Below are 17,094 nucleotides of genomic sequence, written 5' to 3'. Positions count from 1 at the left end.
GAATGCCGCTCTGTGTCCTGTGATGTAACGATAAAGAAAAAGAGATTTTTAATACAGCTTACCTGTAAAATCTTTTTCTTGGAGTACATCACGGGACACAGAGCTCCCACCCCTCTTTTGGGGACCATTTTGGGAGGCATACTGCTTGCTACAAAACTGAGGTACTCCTCCTATGGGAGGGGGTTATATAGGGAGGGGCATTTCCTGTTTGAGATTGCCAGTGTCCATCACCTGAAGGTACTCCATATAACCCATATAGTAATGAATGCCGCTCTGTGTCCCGTGATGTACTCCAAGAAAAAGATTTTACAGGTAAGCTGTATTAAAAATCTCTTTTTTTTTTTTTTTTTTTTTAATGGGATATTATTATAACAAAAAGTAAAAAATATTGTGTGTTTTTTTTTACATTTTCAGTTTTTTAATGTTTATAGCGCAAAAAATAAGAATCGCAGAGGTGATCAAATACAACCAAAAGAAAGCTCTATTTGTGGGAAAAAAATGATAAAAATATAATTTGGGTACAGTGTTGTATGACCGCGCAATTGTCATTCAAAATGCGTCAGCGCTGAAAGCTGAAAATTGGTCTGGGCACGAAGGGGGTTTAAGTGCCCAGTAATTAAGTGGTTAAAGTGATATTAACAAATATACAATGGGGTTTTTCCAGATTTGACTGCAAAAGTGGAATTACACTTTAAAGCGGAGTTCCACCCAAAAGTGGAACTTCCGCTTTAAGCACTACTCGCCCCCTTACATGCCGCATTTGGCATGTAATTTTTTTGGGGGGTGGGTGGGGGCTTCGTTAAGAGTGGGACTTCATTTCCTACTTCCACCTAGGGACCGCCTAGGCGACTCCTCCTCTGCCCCTAGGCGGCTCCTCCCTCTAGGCAATCTCCTGGGACACGTGACCGGTCCCACGAGATCACCTGTCCACTTCGGGAGCGCAGCGCAACTCGAGCGAGAAGCCGAAAGCTGTCACGGCTGGGTGCCCAGAGTGTGAATGGAGGCACCAAGGAGAGGAGCGGGGAGAGGAGCGAAGCTCCGTGCTGCCGCATTGTTGGACCATGGAACAGGTAAGTGTCTGTTTATTAAAAGTCAGCAGCTATACTTTTTGTAGCTGCTGACTTTTAATAAACATTAAAAGGCTGGAACTCTGTTTTAAGCGGGTGCCATGACTGCTGCTTCAGGTTTTTTCCTTTCTCCTACAGCATCCTATGCAGCCACATGTGCATGCAGGGACTAGAACGTGTCTACCCACACACTGTGTATCAATAAAAACACACAGCCTGTAGTCTAGGATGGCAAGGATGAGGTCTTCCTAGCTCTTCTTTTCTGGAGATGTAGGACTTAAATTCCGAGGTTCACATTTTCCCCACTTTATAGAAATTATAAAAAAATTGTGATAAAGATTTGGCTGGAGTTGGGTGCCCACCAGTGTTTACCAGATTGAATTTTACTGTCAGAACACCCAAAATTTACTGGCACAGCCAAGTTTTTGCTGGCATTTCCAAAAGTTACAAAACAACATTTGTAAGTGCAAGTTTCAGTATTTAGGCTACACACACACATATAATATGCAATTAGCAATGTGATTTAAAGGGGTTGTAAAGGATTTTTTTTTCCCATTAAATAGCTTCCTTTACCTTAGTGCAGTCCTCCTTCACTTACCTCATCCTTCCATTTTGCTTTTAAATGTCCTTATTTCTTCTGAGAAATCCTCACTTCCTGTTCTTCTGTCTGTAAACTACACACCGTAATGCAAGGCTTTCTCCCTGGTGTGGAGAAAGCCTCTTGAGGGGAGAGGGGGCGAGCAGGAGTGTCAGGACGCCCACTAACACACAGCTCCTTTCTCTATCTGCAAAGTAGAGAGTGTCCTGACTTGCCTGCTCGCCCCCTCCCCCCTTTAAGAGGCTTTCTCCACACCAGGGAGAAAGCCTCGCATTACGATGTGGAGTTACAGACAGAAGAACAGGAAGCGAGGATTTCTCAGAAGAAATAAGGACATTTAAAAGCAAAATGGAAGGATGAGGTAAGTGAAGGAGGACTGCACTAGGGTAAAGGAAGCTATTTAGGGGGGAAACATGTCCTTTACAACCCCTTTAAGGAATATATTAAAGTGGTTTTAAACGATCACCTTGTAAAACCAACCCATTCAGTTTAAAATAGAAATGAAAGCCAAAACATTTTTGTATAGATATGAAAACAAAACATTTTTATATGTGATCACATTCCCTCAGTTCTCAAATGCATAAGCTGGGGGGAGGAAAAGCAGTAGCACAGTGAGCTTCTCAGTGAATGGCTGTGCAGTGGGAGCATGCCAGGAAAAGCCTTATCATTGGAGGAAAGCAGACTGAGTTTCCAGCATAGCTAGAGAACTGACCACAGTATGCTCTCCTGCTTAGTGCGGTCAGTTTGTAATAGGAAAGCAAGGGTACTAGCAGGAACACCATGGATTTTACGCATAAGAAGCAATACAAAGAGGAGAGGATACTTTTTCATACAAGCACATTGTACAGCAAGGACATCTCAGGAATATGAAGTGTTGGGGTAACAAACGTTTTAAGGCAAAAAACATATTTCTTACTTTATTTTCGATATAGTAAGTAGCTCATGAGCAGGACTCAGGAGGCCTAATCCACAAAAACCTGGCGCAACGTAATTTTTCCCATTTAAGTTACACCGCCGCAAAATCTCTACCTAAGTGCCCGATCCACAAAGCACTTACCTAGAAATTTTGAGCGGTGTAACTTAAATCTGTCCGGCGCAAGGCGTTCCTAATCTAATGGGGCGAGTCCCATTTAAATTAGGCGCGCTCCCGCGCCGGACGTACTGCGCATGCTTTGCGCGGTTTTACGTTACGCCGAGTTTTGTGAATCGCGCCGGGTAAAAAAAGTTGTGTCGGGAAAAAAAAAAGATGCGGCGGGAAAAAAAAAAATTAAGAAATTTGACAGCGTCGCGGGAAAGAAGGGTCTACTTTTTACATGGTGTACTACCTTTACACTTTTTAAAAGCAGCCCTAATTTTGCGATGGCAAACTAATACTTACGGAGAAAAAACGAAGCGTAAAAGCTTTGTGGATCTCCGTAAGTGCTAATTTGCATACCCAAAGCGGCATTTCGACGAGAAATGCCCCCAGCGGCGGCTGCGGTACTGCATCCTAAGATCCGACAGTGTAAGTCCCTTACACATGTCGGATCTTCTGCCTATCTATGTGAAACTGATTCTGTGGATCAGTTCCAAAGATAGAAACAGGGATACGACGGCGTATCAGTAGATACACTGGCGTATCCCTTTTGTGGATTAGGCCCTTAGAGTGGGCGGCACACACATGAAATTGACTCTCACAGTGAGACTGACCGCAGTGTGCAGCAGCACAGATGATGACACCTCACTGACACAACATGTCCCCTTCTAAGTCACAGTGGCAGTCTCTCTCTCTCCCACACATGAGGTTTCGGCAGCTCCTCTCGGCTCCCTTGCACCATGACATCACACAACACACTCAGGCACCACCAGACCCGCCCCCCCACCGACAGCACACACTGTAGCGGGCACTCAGATGGTCTCGGCCAGTTCCGTACCAGAACATTGCATCTGCAATTGCAAGCGGAGCGCCACAGCTATATTTTTTCCTGACAACTTTTTCCTGTCACTGCCATTTACTGCCCATTTTTTTACTGCCTACCAGTAAAAATACTGACGGCTGACGACACCGGTGCCTAGAATGTTCTTCTAATTTTAAATGGTACATTTTGGACTTGTAAAATCTTCAACGAGTAAAAAGTTTGAACAACTCTGTTATTACTCTCTCCTTAGTGCTCCCAAAGTTTGAGGTTGAGGTGGAAGCTCCAAACAGTGTTTCAATCCAGGATATCATTGTCGAAATAAAGATAAGTGCAAAGTGAGTGACCTCTCATTTCCCTTCCTTCTCTTTTCCCTCTACCCTCTCTCTCCTCCCCCTCTCCCTACCTTTCTCCCCCTTCCTCCCCTCTCTGTTCCCTCTCCTGTTGTCTCTCCCCCTCCCCTCTATCTCTCCCTCCTCTTTCCCCCCCTCACCCTCCCTTCCTCCTCTATCTGTTCCCTCTCCCGCTCTATCTCCTCCTCCCTCCCTCTTCTGACTCTCCCCCTCCCTCCCCCTCTATCTCTCTCTCTCTCTCTCTCCCCCCTTCTCCTCTCTCTGGTCCCTCTCCCACTCTCTCTCTCTCCTCCTCCCTCCCCCTCTATCTTTCTCTCCCCTCCTTTCCCCCCTTTCTGACTCTCTTCTGCCTCTCTCTGTTCCGTCTCCTGCTCTTTTTCCCCTCCCCCCCAGGTCTTTCTCACCCCCCTCTCTCCCTCCCTTCCTCCTCTTTCTGTTCCCTCTCCCACTCCTTTTTCTCTCTCTCCCTTCTTTGCCCCCTCACTCCACCCCCTCTTTTCATCGCCATCTCTCCCTTTCCCCCCTCCCTCTATCTTCCTATTTTTCTCTCACCCCCTATCTTTCTCTCCTGCTCTTCACCTCCTCCACCTCTTCCCTTCCTCTCCCAACCTCTTTCCCCCTCTCCCCTTCCCCTCCATCTCACTCTACCATCTCCCCCCCCCCCCCCCCCATTGTCTCTCTCCACTAACCCCATATTGTCTTGGTGAAGAGAGTTTTTTTTCTCTGTGAAATTGCATTTCTCAACAGCCATAAAATATATATATATATATACAGGGCTTTTTTTCTCAAACAATAGGTGCTGGAACTTAACCTTGACCCCACAAAACCCCTCCCCCTACACACACTCTCCAAATCACATCAAATAGTGGGTGTGTTCAGTCAAATTTCACGAAAACAGTAAGAGGGTCTTAAAGGGGCATTAAATACCAGGATTGCATTACATACAGAGTGCAGAGCTGTCACTTGTAAACACAGAAACCAGACTTCTGTGTTTACAAGTGACTGTGGTGAGCAGGCACCAAAGGGTTTGAGCCAGAGGTGGTGGAACTGAGTTCCACCAAGTTCCCCCTGAAAAAAAGCCCTGTATATATATATATGTAGCGCTCACCCCCGAAGGAGCCGCTGGTTTGTTTTGGGATCGGCCTGCTAAGTTACCCTGGCGTTTTCTAGGGGTGTAATAGTGAGAGCAAAAGCAGTGAGCGAAGGTCCAGACAGTGAATAAAGGTTTCCTCAATGCTTTATTTTCCAGGCCAAACACGGCCAACATCAGTTGGGAAGGTCAAGGTTGATGAAGAAAGAGAGAGAGAACTTTGCAGTATCAGGCCTGGATATTAAATGGAGCAGTCAGTACTGCTCCGCATCAGAGCCGATCCTAGGGTCACAGGCGCCTGGGTGCAGAAATATTTCTGGCGCCCCCACATGGGCGTGGTCATCTTACAAACTCCTCCCCTCTACACATGTTTCTATGGCAATGACTCAAACACAGGGATGCTGCCCTAAGAAGTCTTTGTTACCCTGGGATCCTCCCATGATCTTTTAACAATAAAGAAAATATAGGAAGAGTGTACAATAATGAAACCTGGATGGAGTCTCTCTGATGCACACAGAGGGGGATTCTGTTAGAGACTCTGTTAGAAAGAGTCCCCAGACATGGTACAGGAGAAGGTCAGAGACTGCAGATATAATACAAGAGGTGGTCAGAGACTGCAGACATAGCACATGAGATGGTCAGAGACTGCAGAAACACTACAGAAGATGGTCAGAGACTGTAGACATAGTACAGGAGATGGTCAGAGACTGCAGACATAGTACAGGAGATGGTCAGAAACTGCAGACATAGTACAGTAGATGGTCAGAGACTGCATTGGGCATTGGTGTTAAATGGGGGGGGGGGGATTTGGCAATGTGCTAATTTCTAACTTGGGGAAGAGTTTGAAAATTGGTGCTAAGTGGGGGGATGTTTGGGATAGGTGGGAGGAGAGGGGGACACCTTGGGATAAGTGGGGGATATTAGGGATACATGGGAGGATAGGAGAAACATTTGGCATAAGTGGTGGGACAGAAGGGGCAGTGGGGATAAGTGGGGGAGGGGAACATTTGGGATAAGTGGGGGGAGTGGCTGGACATTTAGTATAAGTGGGATAATGGGTATAAATGGGGGGGAGCAGGAGGAACATTGGGAGGATGGGAGGGACACTGGGGATAAGTGGGGGGGATAGGAGGGACATTGAGGATAAGTGGGAGGATAGGAGGAATATTGGAGGGACAGGAGGAACATTGGAAGGGACACTGGGGATAAGTGGGGGAACAGGAGGAACATTGGGAGGATGGGAGAGACACTGGGGATAAGTGGGAGGTCAGGCAGAATGTTGAGGGGACAGGAGGAAAATTGGGAGGACAGGAGGAACATTGAAGATAAGTGGGGGGCCAGGAGGAATATTGGGGGGACAGGAGGAACATTGGGGATACGTGGGGGGACAGGAGGAACATTAGGGGGCCAGTAGGGACATTGGAGGGACATTGCGGATAAGTGGGGGGGGACAGGAGGGACATTAGGGGGCCAGTAGGGACATTGGATGGACAGGAGGAACATTGGGGATAATTGGAGGGACAGGAGGAACATTGGGGATAATTTGGGGGACAGGGGGAACATTGGGGATAATTGGGGGAACAGCAGGGACATTGCGGATAAGTGGGGGGACAGAAGGGACATATCGGATAAGTGGGGGGACAGGAGGGACATTGCGGATAAGTGGGGGGACAGAAGGGACATTGCGGATAAGTGGGGGACAGGAGGGACATTGCGGATAAGTGGGGGACAGGGGGGACATTGCGGATAAGTGGGGGGACAGGAGGAGCATTGGGGGGGGAAGGAGGGACATTGCGAATAAGTGGGGGGACAGGAGGAGCATTGGGGGGGGAAGGAGGGACATTGCGGATAAGTGGGGGGACAGGAGAAGCATTGGGGGGACAGAGGGACATTGCGGATAAGTGGGGGACAGAGGGACATTGCGGATAAGTGGGGGACCTAGGGACATTGCGGGTAAGTGGGGGGACAGAAGGGACATTGCGGATAAGTGGGGGACAGGAGGGACATTGCGGATAAGTGGGGGACAGGAGGGACATTGCGGATAAGTGGGGGGACAGGAGGAGCATTGGGGGGGAAGGAGGGACATTGCGAATAAATGGGGGGACAGGAGGAGCATTGGGGGGATAGAGGGACATTGTGGATAAGTGGGGGGACAGGAGAAGCATTGGGGGGACAGAGGGACATTGCGGATAAGTGGGGGACAGAGGGACATTGCGGATAAGTGGGGGGACAGGAGAAGCATTGGGGGGACAGAGGGACATTGCGGATAAGTGGGGGGACAGGAGAAGCATTGGGGGGACAGAGGGACATTGCGGATAAGTGGGGGACATAGGGACATTGCGGATAAGTGGGGGGAAAGGAGAAGCATTGGGGGGACAGAGGGACTTTGCGGATAAGTGGGGGACAGAGGGACATTGCAGATAAGTGGGGGGAAAGAAGAAGCATTGGGGGGACAGAGGGACATTGCAGATAAGTGGGGGACAGAGGGACATTGCGGATAAGTGGGGGGGAGGAGAAGCATTGGGGGACAGAGGGACATTGTGGATAAGTGGGGGACAGAGGGACATTGCGGATAAGTGGGGGGACAGGAGAAGCATTGGGGGGACAGAGGGACATTGCGGATAAGTGGGGGACAGAGGGACATTGCGGATAAGTGGGGGGACAGGAGAAGCATTGGGGGGACAGAGGGACATTGCGGATAAGTGGGGGACAGAGGGACATTGCGGATAAGTGGGGGACAGAGGGACATTGCGGATAAGTGGGGGCACAGGAGAAGCATTGGGGGGATAGAGGGACATTGCGGATAAGTGGGGGACAGAGGGACATTGCGGATAAGTGGGGGACAGAGGGACATTGCGGATAAGTGGGGGGACAGGAGAGGCATTGGGGGGACAGAGGGACATTGCGGATAAGTGGGGGACAGAGGGACATTGCGGATAAGTGGGGGGACAGGAGAGGCATTGGGGGGACAGAAGGACATTGCGGATAAGTGGGGGACAGAGGGACATTGCGGATAAGTGGGGGGACAGGAGAGGCATTGGGGGGACAGAGGGACATTGCGGATAAGTGGGGGACAGAGGGACATTGCGGATAAGTGGGGGGACAGGAGAAGTATTGGGGGGACAGGTGGGGGTAAAGGAGGGAAGTGGAGACAATTGCTAAAGCTGTTTACCACTGGGAATAGAGACAAATAGACTATCTCAGTATCAACAACCACAATACACTTACAAGTAAAAGTTATTGTGTTTATATTGTAAAAGACTATACATGATTCCTTGTCATTCAATGCATAAAAACTGAGGAAAAGGCAATACAGTATATGAATACAAGTTGTAGTGTTCAAGGTTCGAAAGTTCCTCTCCAGGTTTTGCAAACTAGATAAGATAAATCTTACTGACCTACTTACAGTCCCAGACTGTCTGCCACAATAGGGGAAAAGGGAGATCCAGTCTGGCGCGGAGGAGGAGAGGATGACGGCGCTGACTCGCATAGCGAGGCAGAGGCGGGACCACCAGAACAACCCAGCCCCTGCCACCGCACATGACACCTCCAATCACCGTGCAGCCGCTGCCCATCCCTGAGCCGCAACAAGACGCATGAAACGCGAGTGACACTGGCACTAAATGCTGCGCTGCGCCCCCCCAAACAGATACAGTGAGCCGCTCCGATCTCTGACAGGATGAAGGGGGACAGACTTCAGCTAGCCAGGAAACAGCGGCGGAGGTGGTGACCAGCGGGGAGCATTCTGGCGCTTGAGCGCCCCCACCTCTGTGGCGCCTGGGTGCACTGCACCTCTCGCACCCCGTCTAGGATCGGCCCTGCTCCGCATAGTACCAATTTGTAACACTCCATCTGAGTGGGTAAAGTGCCCCCGGACAGACTCCTTTTTCACAAGTCTGGCAGCCAAGGTGTCACTTAGGATTTCTGGGAGGATGCGGGCCTGCCTCATGGGCCAAATACAATAACTGGGCTAAGTAGATAAATAAAGCAATCCTCCCAGTAGATCTCTGCGTTGGTCACCAGATGACAGCAACATACCTGTCAGTACTCTGGTCACCGGATCCCCAATTGGTTTGTTCAGGCTCTGTTGGACGACCTTCCTCCGGGTCCCCCTCAAACCGACTCCCCAATCGTACGGCATCCAGCCTGGGATCCCTTCAGTAGAACCGGGAACCCAGCGAGTCACTGGGGTCCCCTTGTACCTCCGGATGAGGGTTTTTCGTATGACTGCAACTTTGGCCAGGTGGGCCACACCAGCGGGGTCCATGGATGCGCACACCCTGAAGGTGGATGCCGCACCTGGAACGGGACCCCGCAAAGATTTTAGAACACATGACACCTGTCCCAGATGTACTCTTCCCCAGCATGCCTTGCGAGGAAGAAACTTCTCTAATTGGCTGCTGAGGAAAACTTGCTCTGCCAGAATCCCCCTTGGCGCCAACTGCTGGCCAGGGATGATATTGCATCCCTGAACCACAGACTGACCCAGCGGACATTTCTGGAATGACAGAAGTCCCAGAAATTTAAACAATTTGTGAATGGGAGCAAGGTAACTCTCCCATTCCCCACTAACTTCAGTGTAGTGCCCATACTGAAAGTAGGGGGGCGCTACATATATATAAATCTACTTTGTGCGCCTCAAACGATTATACAATACCCAGCTATTACCTTGTAAATGTAGCAGTGACATCATCACTGTGCTGAACATAGCCTGTGCAGAGAGCAGAGCTGTGGGAGGAACCCGGTAGGCTCCACCTACTACAGGCTGCCTGCAGAAAACTACAGGAGGGGGCGGAGAGAAGACCAGTCACCCTGCACAAAGAGAGCGCATCAGTGACTGGTCTTTATTGTAGGAAAAGTCTGACAGATCTGCACAGATCTGGAACAAACACCCAAAACTCACTGAGGCTCAAGGAAAAATGTCATATATTCTTCAGCTTTACCAGTAAATATATTTAATGTCTAATCAGATAATCTGTTTTTTGAAAGTATGCAATGCTGCTATTTACCTAAAATCGTTCTATAGTTAGCACACATGTCCAAAAACTTCCTCTAAGACGGGGTATTCACCAACCCAGCTGGCACTACCTACATTCCAATTAGTCAAATGTCAAGTATTGCACAAGGTGAAGACCAGCTAGGCTGGCCCACTTACTACTTTAGAAGCCATGGAGCCTCTTCATCATCTTCTCTTCATTTACTTTACGCAGCTCCATGCACACTATTTTTTATTTTTTTTATTTTTTTAAAGCTGCCCCTAAAAGCATATAGTGTTATCCTATGTGTTCATGCACACTACTATAAGCTAGAAGCATTTTTCAAGCTTCAGCTTCTAGGGGCAGAATTTTTTTTTTTTTTTTTTTTTAATTTTGGGAGCGATTTTCCAGCCGAAAAAAGATGACAGCTCCTAAATGCTGTTAGCCGCTGCTAAGTACTGGTTTCCAGCGTTCTTTTTTTTTTTTTTTGCCGTATTTAACAACTAGTATATAGTTGATTGTTAAAGTGGAGGTCCATGCAAATCTAAAATCCCAACATCTATAGACACCAGAAGCTGGATTCAGATAGAATGGTCTATCTATCCGCCCGGCGTAACGTATCTCAGATACGTTACGCCGCCGTAATTTAGGGCGCAAGTTCCGTATTCAGATACAACTTGCGCCCTTAGTTACGGCGGCGTAACGTATCTGTGTCGGCGCAAGCCCGCTTAATTCAAATGTGGATGATGTGGGCGTGTTTTATGTATATTAATTGTGACCCCGTGTATTTGACGTTTTTTACGAACGGCGCATGCGCCGTTCGTGAAAAAATCCCAGTGCGCATGCTCGAAAATCCGCCGCAAAACGTCATTGCTTAAAACATGAACGTAAATTACGTACATCCCTATTCGCGAACGACTTACGCAAACGACGTAAATTTTTTAAACCTCAACGCGGGAACGACGGCCATACTTAACATAGGATACGCCTCATATAGCAGGGGTAACTATACGCCGAAAAAAGCCTAACGTAAAAAAAAGCGCCGGCCGGACGTACGTTTGTGAATCGGCGTAACTACCTAATTTGAATATTCCTTGCGGAAATATACGGAAGCGCCACCTAGCGGTCAGCATAAATATGCAGCCTAAGATACGATGGCGTAAGAGACTTGCGTCGGTCGGATCTTAGGGAAATCTATGCGTAACTGATTCTATGAATCAGGCGCATAGATATGACCGGCCAGACTCGGAGATACGAAGGTGTATCAGGAGATACGCCGTCGTATCTCCTATCTGAATCTACCCCCAGGGATCCAACACTAACCTCTCTATCCCTGTAAAGAAAAAACGAGTAGGCATACCTTTCTGGAAGCTGATCTGACCCGCTCTGACCGGATCCCAAGCTAAGCTGTCAGCCGCGGCTTGTGTAGGAAGGTGCAGAGGAGACGGAGGACAACGGAAGCCCCATAGTAAGTCTATGGGTGACGTCACTTCCCATTAATTTCAAAGCCGCTGTTGTTTGTGTCCTCTGCAGAGCTTCCAGCGTAGAGATCGGGTTGGAGCAGGTCAGATCGGCTTCCAAAAATGTATACAGTAAAATCTTGGTTTAAGAGTAACTTGGTTTGAGAGCGTTTTGCAAGACAAGCAACATTTAAAAAAAAAAAAAATTGGAATTGATTTACAAGCAATGTTTTGATATGAGTAGTGTCATGTCACAACTGAGTATAAAAGAGAAGAGAGGCGCCTCTAAGTGTAGCAATATGGTTACATTTAATGAAGGTTCAACATTTAGAAACTCACATGGTTGATGATTAAAATAGGCACATCTAAGTTTGCAGACATCCAGGGTAAAGAAGTCCACATAGACCCTCCTCCGCACCACCATTGATGTCATCCCTTCCACCAGCAGTTCAAGCCTCGCTTTCAGATCGCTTTACTGCAGGGTAGTCTTCCCGGTCACGATTGCAGACTGATAGTGGTGTATTCGGCCGCTAGCGGTGCGGTTTTAACCCCCGCTAGCGGCCGAAAAAGGGTTAATACCGCCCGCACTGTGCCTCTGCAGAGGCGCAGTGCGGGCGGTGTTACCACAGTGTCCCATTGTTTTCAATGGGAAGGAACGTTGGAGGCGCGGTAAACACACCGTTCCTCTCACCGCTTCAAAGATGTGGCTAGCAGGACTTTTGGAGCTGTCCCGCCAGCACATCGCCTCAGTGTGAAAGCCCATTACTATTGTAATTCGGTAATTTGGATACATCCGAATAAAAAAAAAAAATTGTTTCCGAATTTCAATTCGGAACAAAACATGTCAAGCGCCAGGTACTTTTATACACTTTCAGGGGTACTCCTTCTTCAGGAATGCATACACCCACATGCTTTTGGGGTTGTAGTAGTTAGTTCATGCTGTTACTTAAACTCTAGCTACAGTTGATTGCCAGTTTATGGGTCAGTGGTCATCTACCCAGTAAAGTATGTTTAAATCTGTTTATTTTCCTGTTTAATGCTTAGCGACCCCCGCGACGGAGGCGGGGTTCCTGTGTAAGTTCACCTTACAGATTTTTCTGTAAAAGTGAACTTACACTTTAAAGACCAACTCAACTTTTGTTGAAAAATTACATTGTAAGAATTTTAACAATATTTGTAGCAGACCTTTTGTTGCGCTGAAGAAATAGCTGTTTGTTACACCATGTCCTTTGCAGACTGATCCTGAATGAGCGGGACTGGTTTGTTATGATCAGCTTGTGCACTCTGAGTGTTCTAATAAGAAAAGCTGCAGTGTCTGCATTCCTTTAGAAGTATGTAACCCTTGGGGAGAATCTCACCAAAACTGAAATGCTTATTGCAAGGGGTGCCTAAAATGTGACTTGTCACACAGATGTGAAAAGCCTCTAACTTACAACCAGGTGTGTCAGTGGACACTGAGCAGCTTTAAGAAGGGTTAAATGCGCCTGTGTAGCGACGCTGCTGAAGCGCTTTGCAGACACTCAGGCAGCGGTGCCCATTAATTTCAATTGGCAGGAGCGGTGGTGTAGCGGTGTGTACACTGCTCCTTCACCGCTCCAAAGAGGCCGTTTGTAGAACTTTTTTTAACGTTTTGCCAGCGCAGCGTCCCAGTGGGAAAGCACTCAGGCTTTCACACTGGGACTGCAGGGGAGGTGTTTTTTTTTTAGGTGCTTTACAGGTGCTATTTTTGCCCAAAAGGGCCTGAAAAACACCCCAGTGGGAAAGGGGTCTAAATGTTTGCTATAACATATCAAATCTTCATTTTTTGAGTTCCACTTTAAAAAAGATGAATCCAATGTGTACAAGGCCTAATGCCGCGTACACACCATGGGCCAGATCCACAAAAACCTGACGTAACTTAAAAAATCCAATTTAAGTTACACTGCCTTAAAGTTTCTACCTAAGTGCCTGATCCACAAAGCACTTATCTAGAAATTTCAGGCTGTGTAACTAAAATTCCGCCGGCGCAAGGCGTTCCTATTCAAATGGGGCGAGTCCCATTTAAATGAGGCGCGCTCCCGCGCCGGCCGTACTGCGCATGCGCGAAGTTACGTTACGCCGAGTTTTGAGGATCGCGACGGCTTAAAGTTGCGTCGGGGAAAAAAAAAATGACAGCGGCATGCATTCCTGAGGGAGAACTCCATGCCAATTTTCAAAGAAAAAACCGGCATGGGTTCCCCCCCCAGGAGCATACCAGGCCCTTAGGTCTGGCATGGGTTGTAAGGAGACCCCCCCACGCCGAAAAATTGACGTAGGGGGTCCCCCTACAATCCATACCAGACCCGTATCCAAAGCACGCTACCCGGCCGGCCAGGAAGGGAGTGGGGACGAGCGAGCGCCCCCCCCCCCTCCTGAGCCGTGCCAGGCCGCGTGCCCTCAACATGGGGGGGTTGGGTGCTCTGGGGCAGGGGGGCGCACTGCGGGCCCCCCCACCCCAGAGCACCCTGTCCCCATGTTGATGAGGACAGGACCTCTTCCCGACAACCCTTGCCATTGGTTGTCGGGGTCTGCGGGCGGAGGCTTATCGGAATCTGGGAGTCCCCTTTAATAAGGGGGCCCCCAGATACCGGCCCCCCACCCTAAGTGAATGGATATGGGGTACATCGTACCCCTATCCATTCACCTGGAGGCAAAAAGTAAAAGTTAATAAACACACAACACAAGGCTTTTTAAAATATTTTATTATTCTGCTCCGGACGCCCCCCCTGTCTTCGTTATTAGCTCAATTACCAGGGGGGGCTTCTTCTTCCGCTCTCCGGGGGTCTTCTCCGCTCTCCGGGGGGGGTTTCTTCTCCGCTCTCCGGGGGGGGCTTCTCCGGACTCCGGGGGGCTTCTTCCATCTTCTCCCCTCTTCCGCTCTTGACTCGGCGAACCCCGGTTCTTCTGCAGCTCTCCGGTGCCTTCTTCTTCAGCGCTGGCTGCCTGCTATGTTTGTGTGTTAGCTCGATTTCAAACAGGCAGCCAGCGCGGTCTTCTGTGGCGTCAGGGTCTTCTGGTCTTCTGTTCTTCCGATGTTGCCTCGTCGCCTGTTGTCGCTGTAATGATGGAAGCGCGCCTTGCATCCCATTTATATAGGCATCACCGTCCCATCATGCTCCGGCAGGTACCCACGTGCACCCACCACGTGGGTACCTACCGGAGCATGATGGGACGGTGATGCCTATATAAATGGGATGCAAGGCGCGCTTCCATCATTACAGCGACAACAGGCCAACGAGGCAACATCGGAAGAACAGAAGACCAGAAGACCCTGACGCCACAGAAGACCGCGCTGGCTGCCTGTTTGAAATCGAGCTAACACACAAACATAGCAGGCAGCCAGCGCTGAAGAAGAAGGCACCGGAGAGCTGCAGAAGAACCGGGGTTCGCCGAGTCAACAGCGGAAGAGGGGAGAAGATGGAAGAAGCCCCCCGGAGTCCGGAGAAGCCCCCCCGGAGAGCGGAGAAGACCCCCGGAGAGCGGAGAAGACCCCCGGAGAGCGGAAGAAGAAGCCCCCCCTGGTAATTGAGCTAATAACGAAGACAGGGGGGGCGTCCGGAGCAGAATAATAAAATATTTTAAAAAGCCTTGTGTTGTGTGTTTATTAACTTTTACTTTTTGCCTCCAGGTGAATGGATAGGGGTACGATGTACCCCATATCCATTCACTTAGGGTGGGGGGCCGGTATCTGGGGGCCCCCTTATTAAAGGGGACTCCCAGATTCCGATAAGCCTCCGCCCGCAGACCCCGACAACCAATGGCAAGGGTTGTCGGGAAGAGGTCCTGTCCTCATCAACATGGGGACAGGGTGCTCTGGGGTGGGGGGGCCCGCAGTGCGCCCCCCTGCCCCAGAGCACCCAACCCCCCCATGTTGAGGGCACGCGGCCTGGCACGGCTCAGGAGGGGGGGGGGCGCTCGCTCGTCCCCACTCCCTTCCTGGCCGGCCGGGTAGCGTGCTTTGGATACGGGTCTGGTATGGATTGTAGGGGGACCCCCTACGTCAATTTTTCGGCGTAGGGGGGGTCCCCTTACAACCCATACCAGACCTAAGGGCCTGGTATGCTCCTGGGGGGGAACCCATGCCGGTTTTGTTTTTTACAAATTGCCGTGGAGTTCTCCCTCGGGAAAGCATACCAAATGCCGTCGCTGGAATGGGCTTTTACAAGGTGTAACTAGTTTACACTTTGTAGAATGAGCCCTAATTTTACACTTGCAAAATAACACTTACGGCGCAAAAAGGAAGCTAGAAAGCTTTGTGGATCGCCTTAAGTGCTAATTTGCATACTAGCAACGGCATTTCGACTCGAAATGCCCCCAGCGGCGGATGCGGTACTGCATCCTAAAATTCGGCAGTGTAATTCAATTACACATGCCGGATCTTCTGTCTAACTTTGGAAAAAGCCTTTTGAGGATCGTTTCCAAAGTTACACACAGACTGAACAGCAGTTAAGTCGGAGTATCTCTTTTGAGGATCTGGCCCCATCACTTTATGTGATGAACAAAAAACGTCATTTTCTGTGAAGTAAAAAACGACGTTTTTGAAAATTCAATTTTCAAAAACGATGTTGCCTACACACCATCGTTTTTTCACAATGCACTAGCAAAGCGAGGTTACGTTCACCACGTTTTTCCATTGAAGCTCGCTTCATAACTAGCTTCTGGGCATGCGCGGGTGTAAAAACATTGTTTTAAACGTCGTTTTTTGCTACACACGGTCAATTTCTGTGAAGTAAAAAGCGACACATAAAATTGAAGCATGCTTGTCGTTTTTCACAAGACATAAAACAACGTTTTCCCCCACACACGGTCATTTAAAATTACATTTTTAAAAACTTCGTTTTTTTTTCATCACATAAAGTGATGGTGTGTACGCGGCATAAGAGTAATGAAGGTGGGTAGCAACTATGTGATGCAACTAGGTCTAAAATGCCCCTATCATGTCCTTACAGGTACACATATGGAGAGAAGGTCCCGGGAAATGTAAATCTCAAAGTGTGCCAGAAGAAACAACCACGATACTGGTGGTGGTGGCGGTCTCAAGAAGAGGAGGAACCAGTTACAAAAGATCTGTGCCATGAGGAGAAAGCCAAGGTGAGGAATAGGACCAAGAAGTGACAAGAACAGATATTTTGTTGAATTTGGTAGTTTCATAAAATCTGCTTAGCATTATAAAATGGACCTTGCAATAAAATGCCAGGTCACCTCTTACTGCTCAGGCCCCTTCCCCTTTACAATTCACTTACTGCTAGTAGGTGTAAAATGTTTCTCTTAAAAAAAAAAAGTTTGTTTTACACTTACCTTACCTACTTCTGGATGTGACGTTGTCACTGTCTTTCTGAGAAGATTCTTGAAGAATGAGGAGCAGATGAAATCTCATGAGAAGATATTTAAGTCCATTGCAAGAGCATTTTATTGTGACATTTCGGCTGCTTTTATTTCCAAGGATCTAGTAGTGTAATATCGTATCCTCGCCTAGGCGCCGCATGCAGATGACACAGGTGACTTAAGTATAGTGGCCCGTCCATTAGTACACCCACCCTCCATGTTGAGGGCATGCGGTTCAGGAGAGTGGGGGGCGCTCACTCGTCCCCACCCTCCTTCTTGACCTGCCGGGCTGCATGCTCGCATAAGGGTCTG

General features: G+C 48.7%; 1 protein-coding gene across 11 annotated transcripts in view; it reads left to right on the top strand.

Annotated features, from left to right (window-relative positions):
• LOC120946805 (alpha-2-macroglobulin-like protein 1) overlaps positions 1–17,094 on the top strand; it is a 224,004-nt gene that overhangs the window by 60,058 nt on the left and 146,852 nt on the right. For all 11 annotated transcript variants that reach the window (XM_040361516.1, XM_040361517.1, XM_040361514.1 and 8 more), the window contains exons 8-9: positions 3,814–3,898; positions 16,407–16,548. In XM_040361516.1, coding sequence (XP_040217450.1) covers positions 3,814–3,898; positions 16,407–16,548 — 227 coding nt within the window. The remainder of the gene's footprint in view (positions 1–3,813; positions 3,899–16,406; positions 16,549–17,094) is intronic.

This window comes from Rana temporaria, chromosome 8 (assembly GCF_905171775.1).
Source record: "Rana temporaria chromosome 8, aRanTem1.1, whole genome shotgun sequence".
Lineage (NCBI taxonomy): Eukaryota > Metazoa > Chordata > Amphibia > Anura > Ranidae > Rana > Rana temporaria.
The sequence above is the reverse complement of the archived record's forward strand: the minus strand, read 5'-3'. Positions and strand labels throughout refer to the sequence as shown.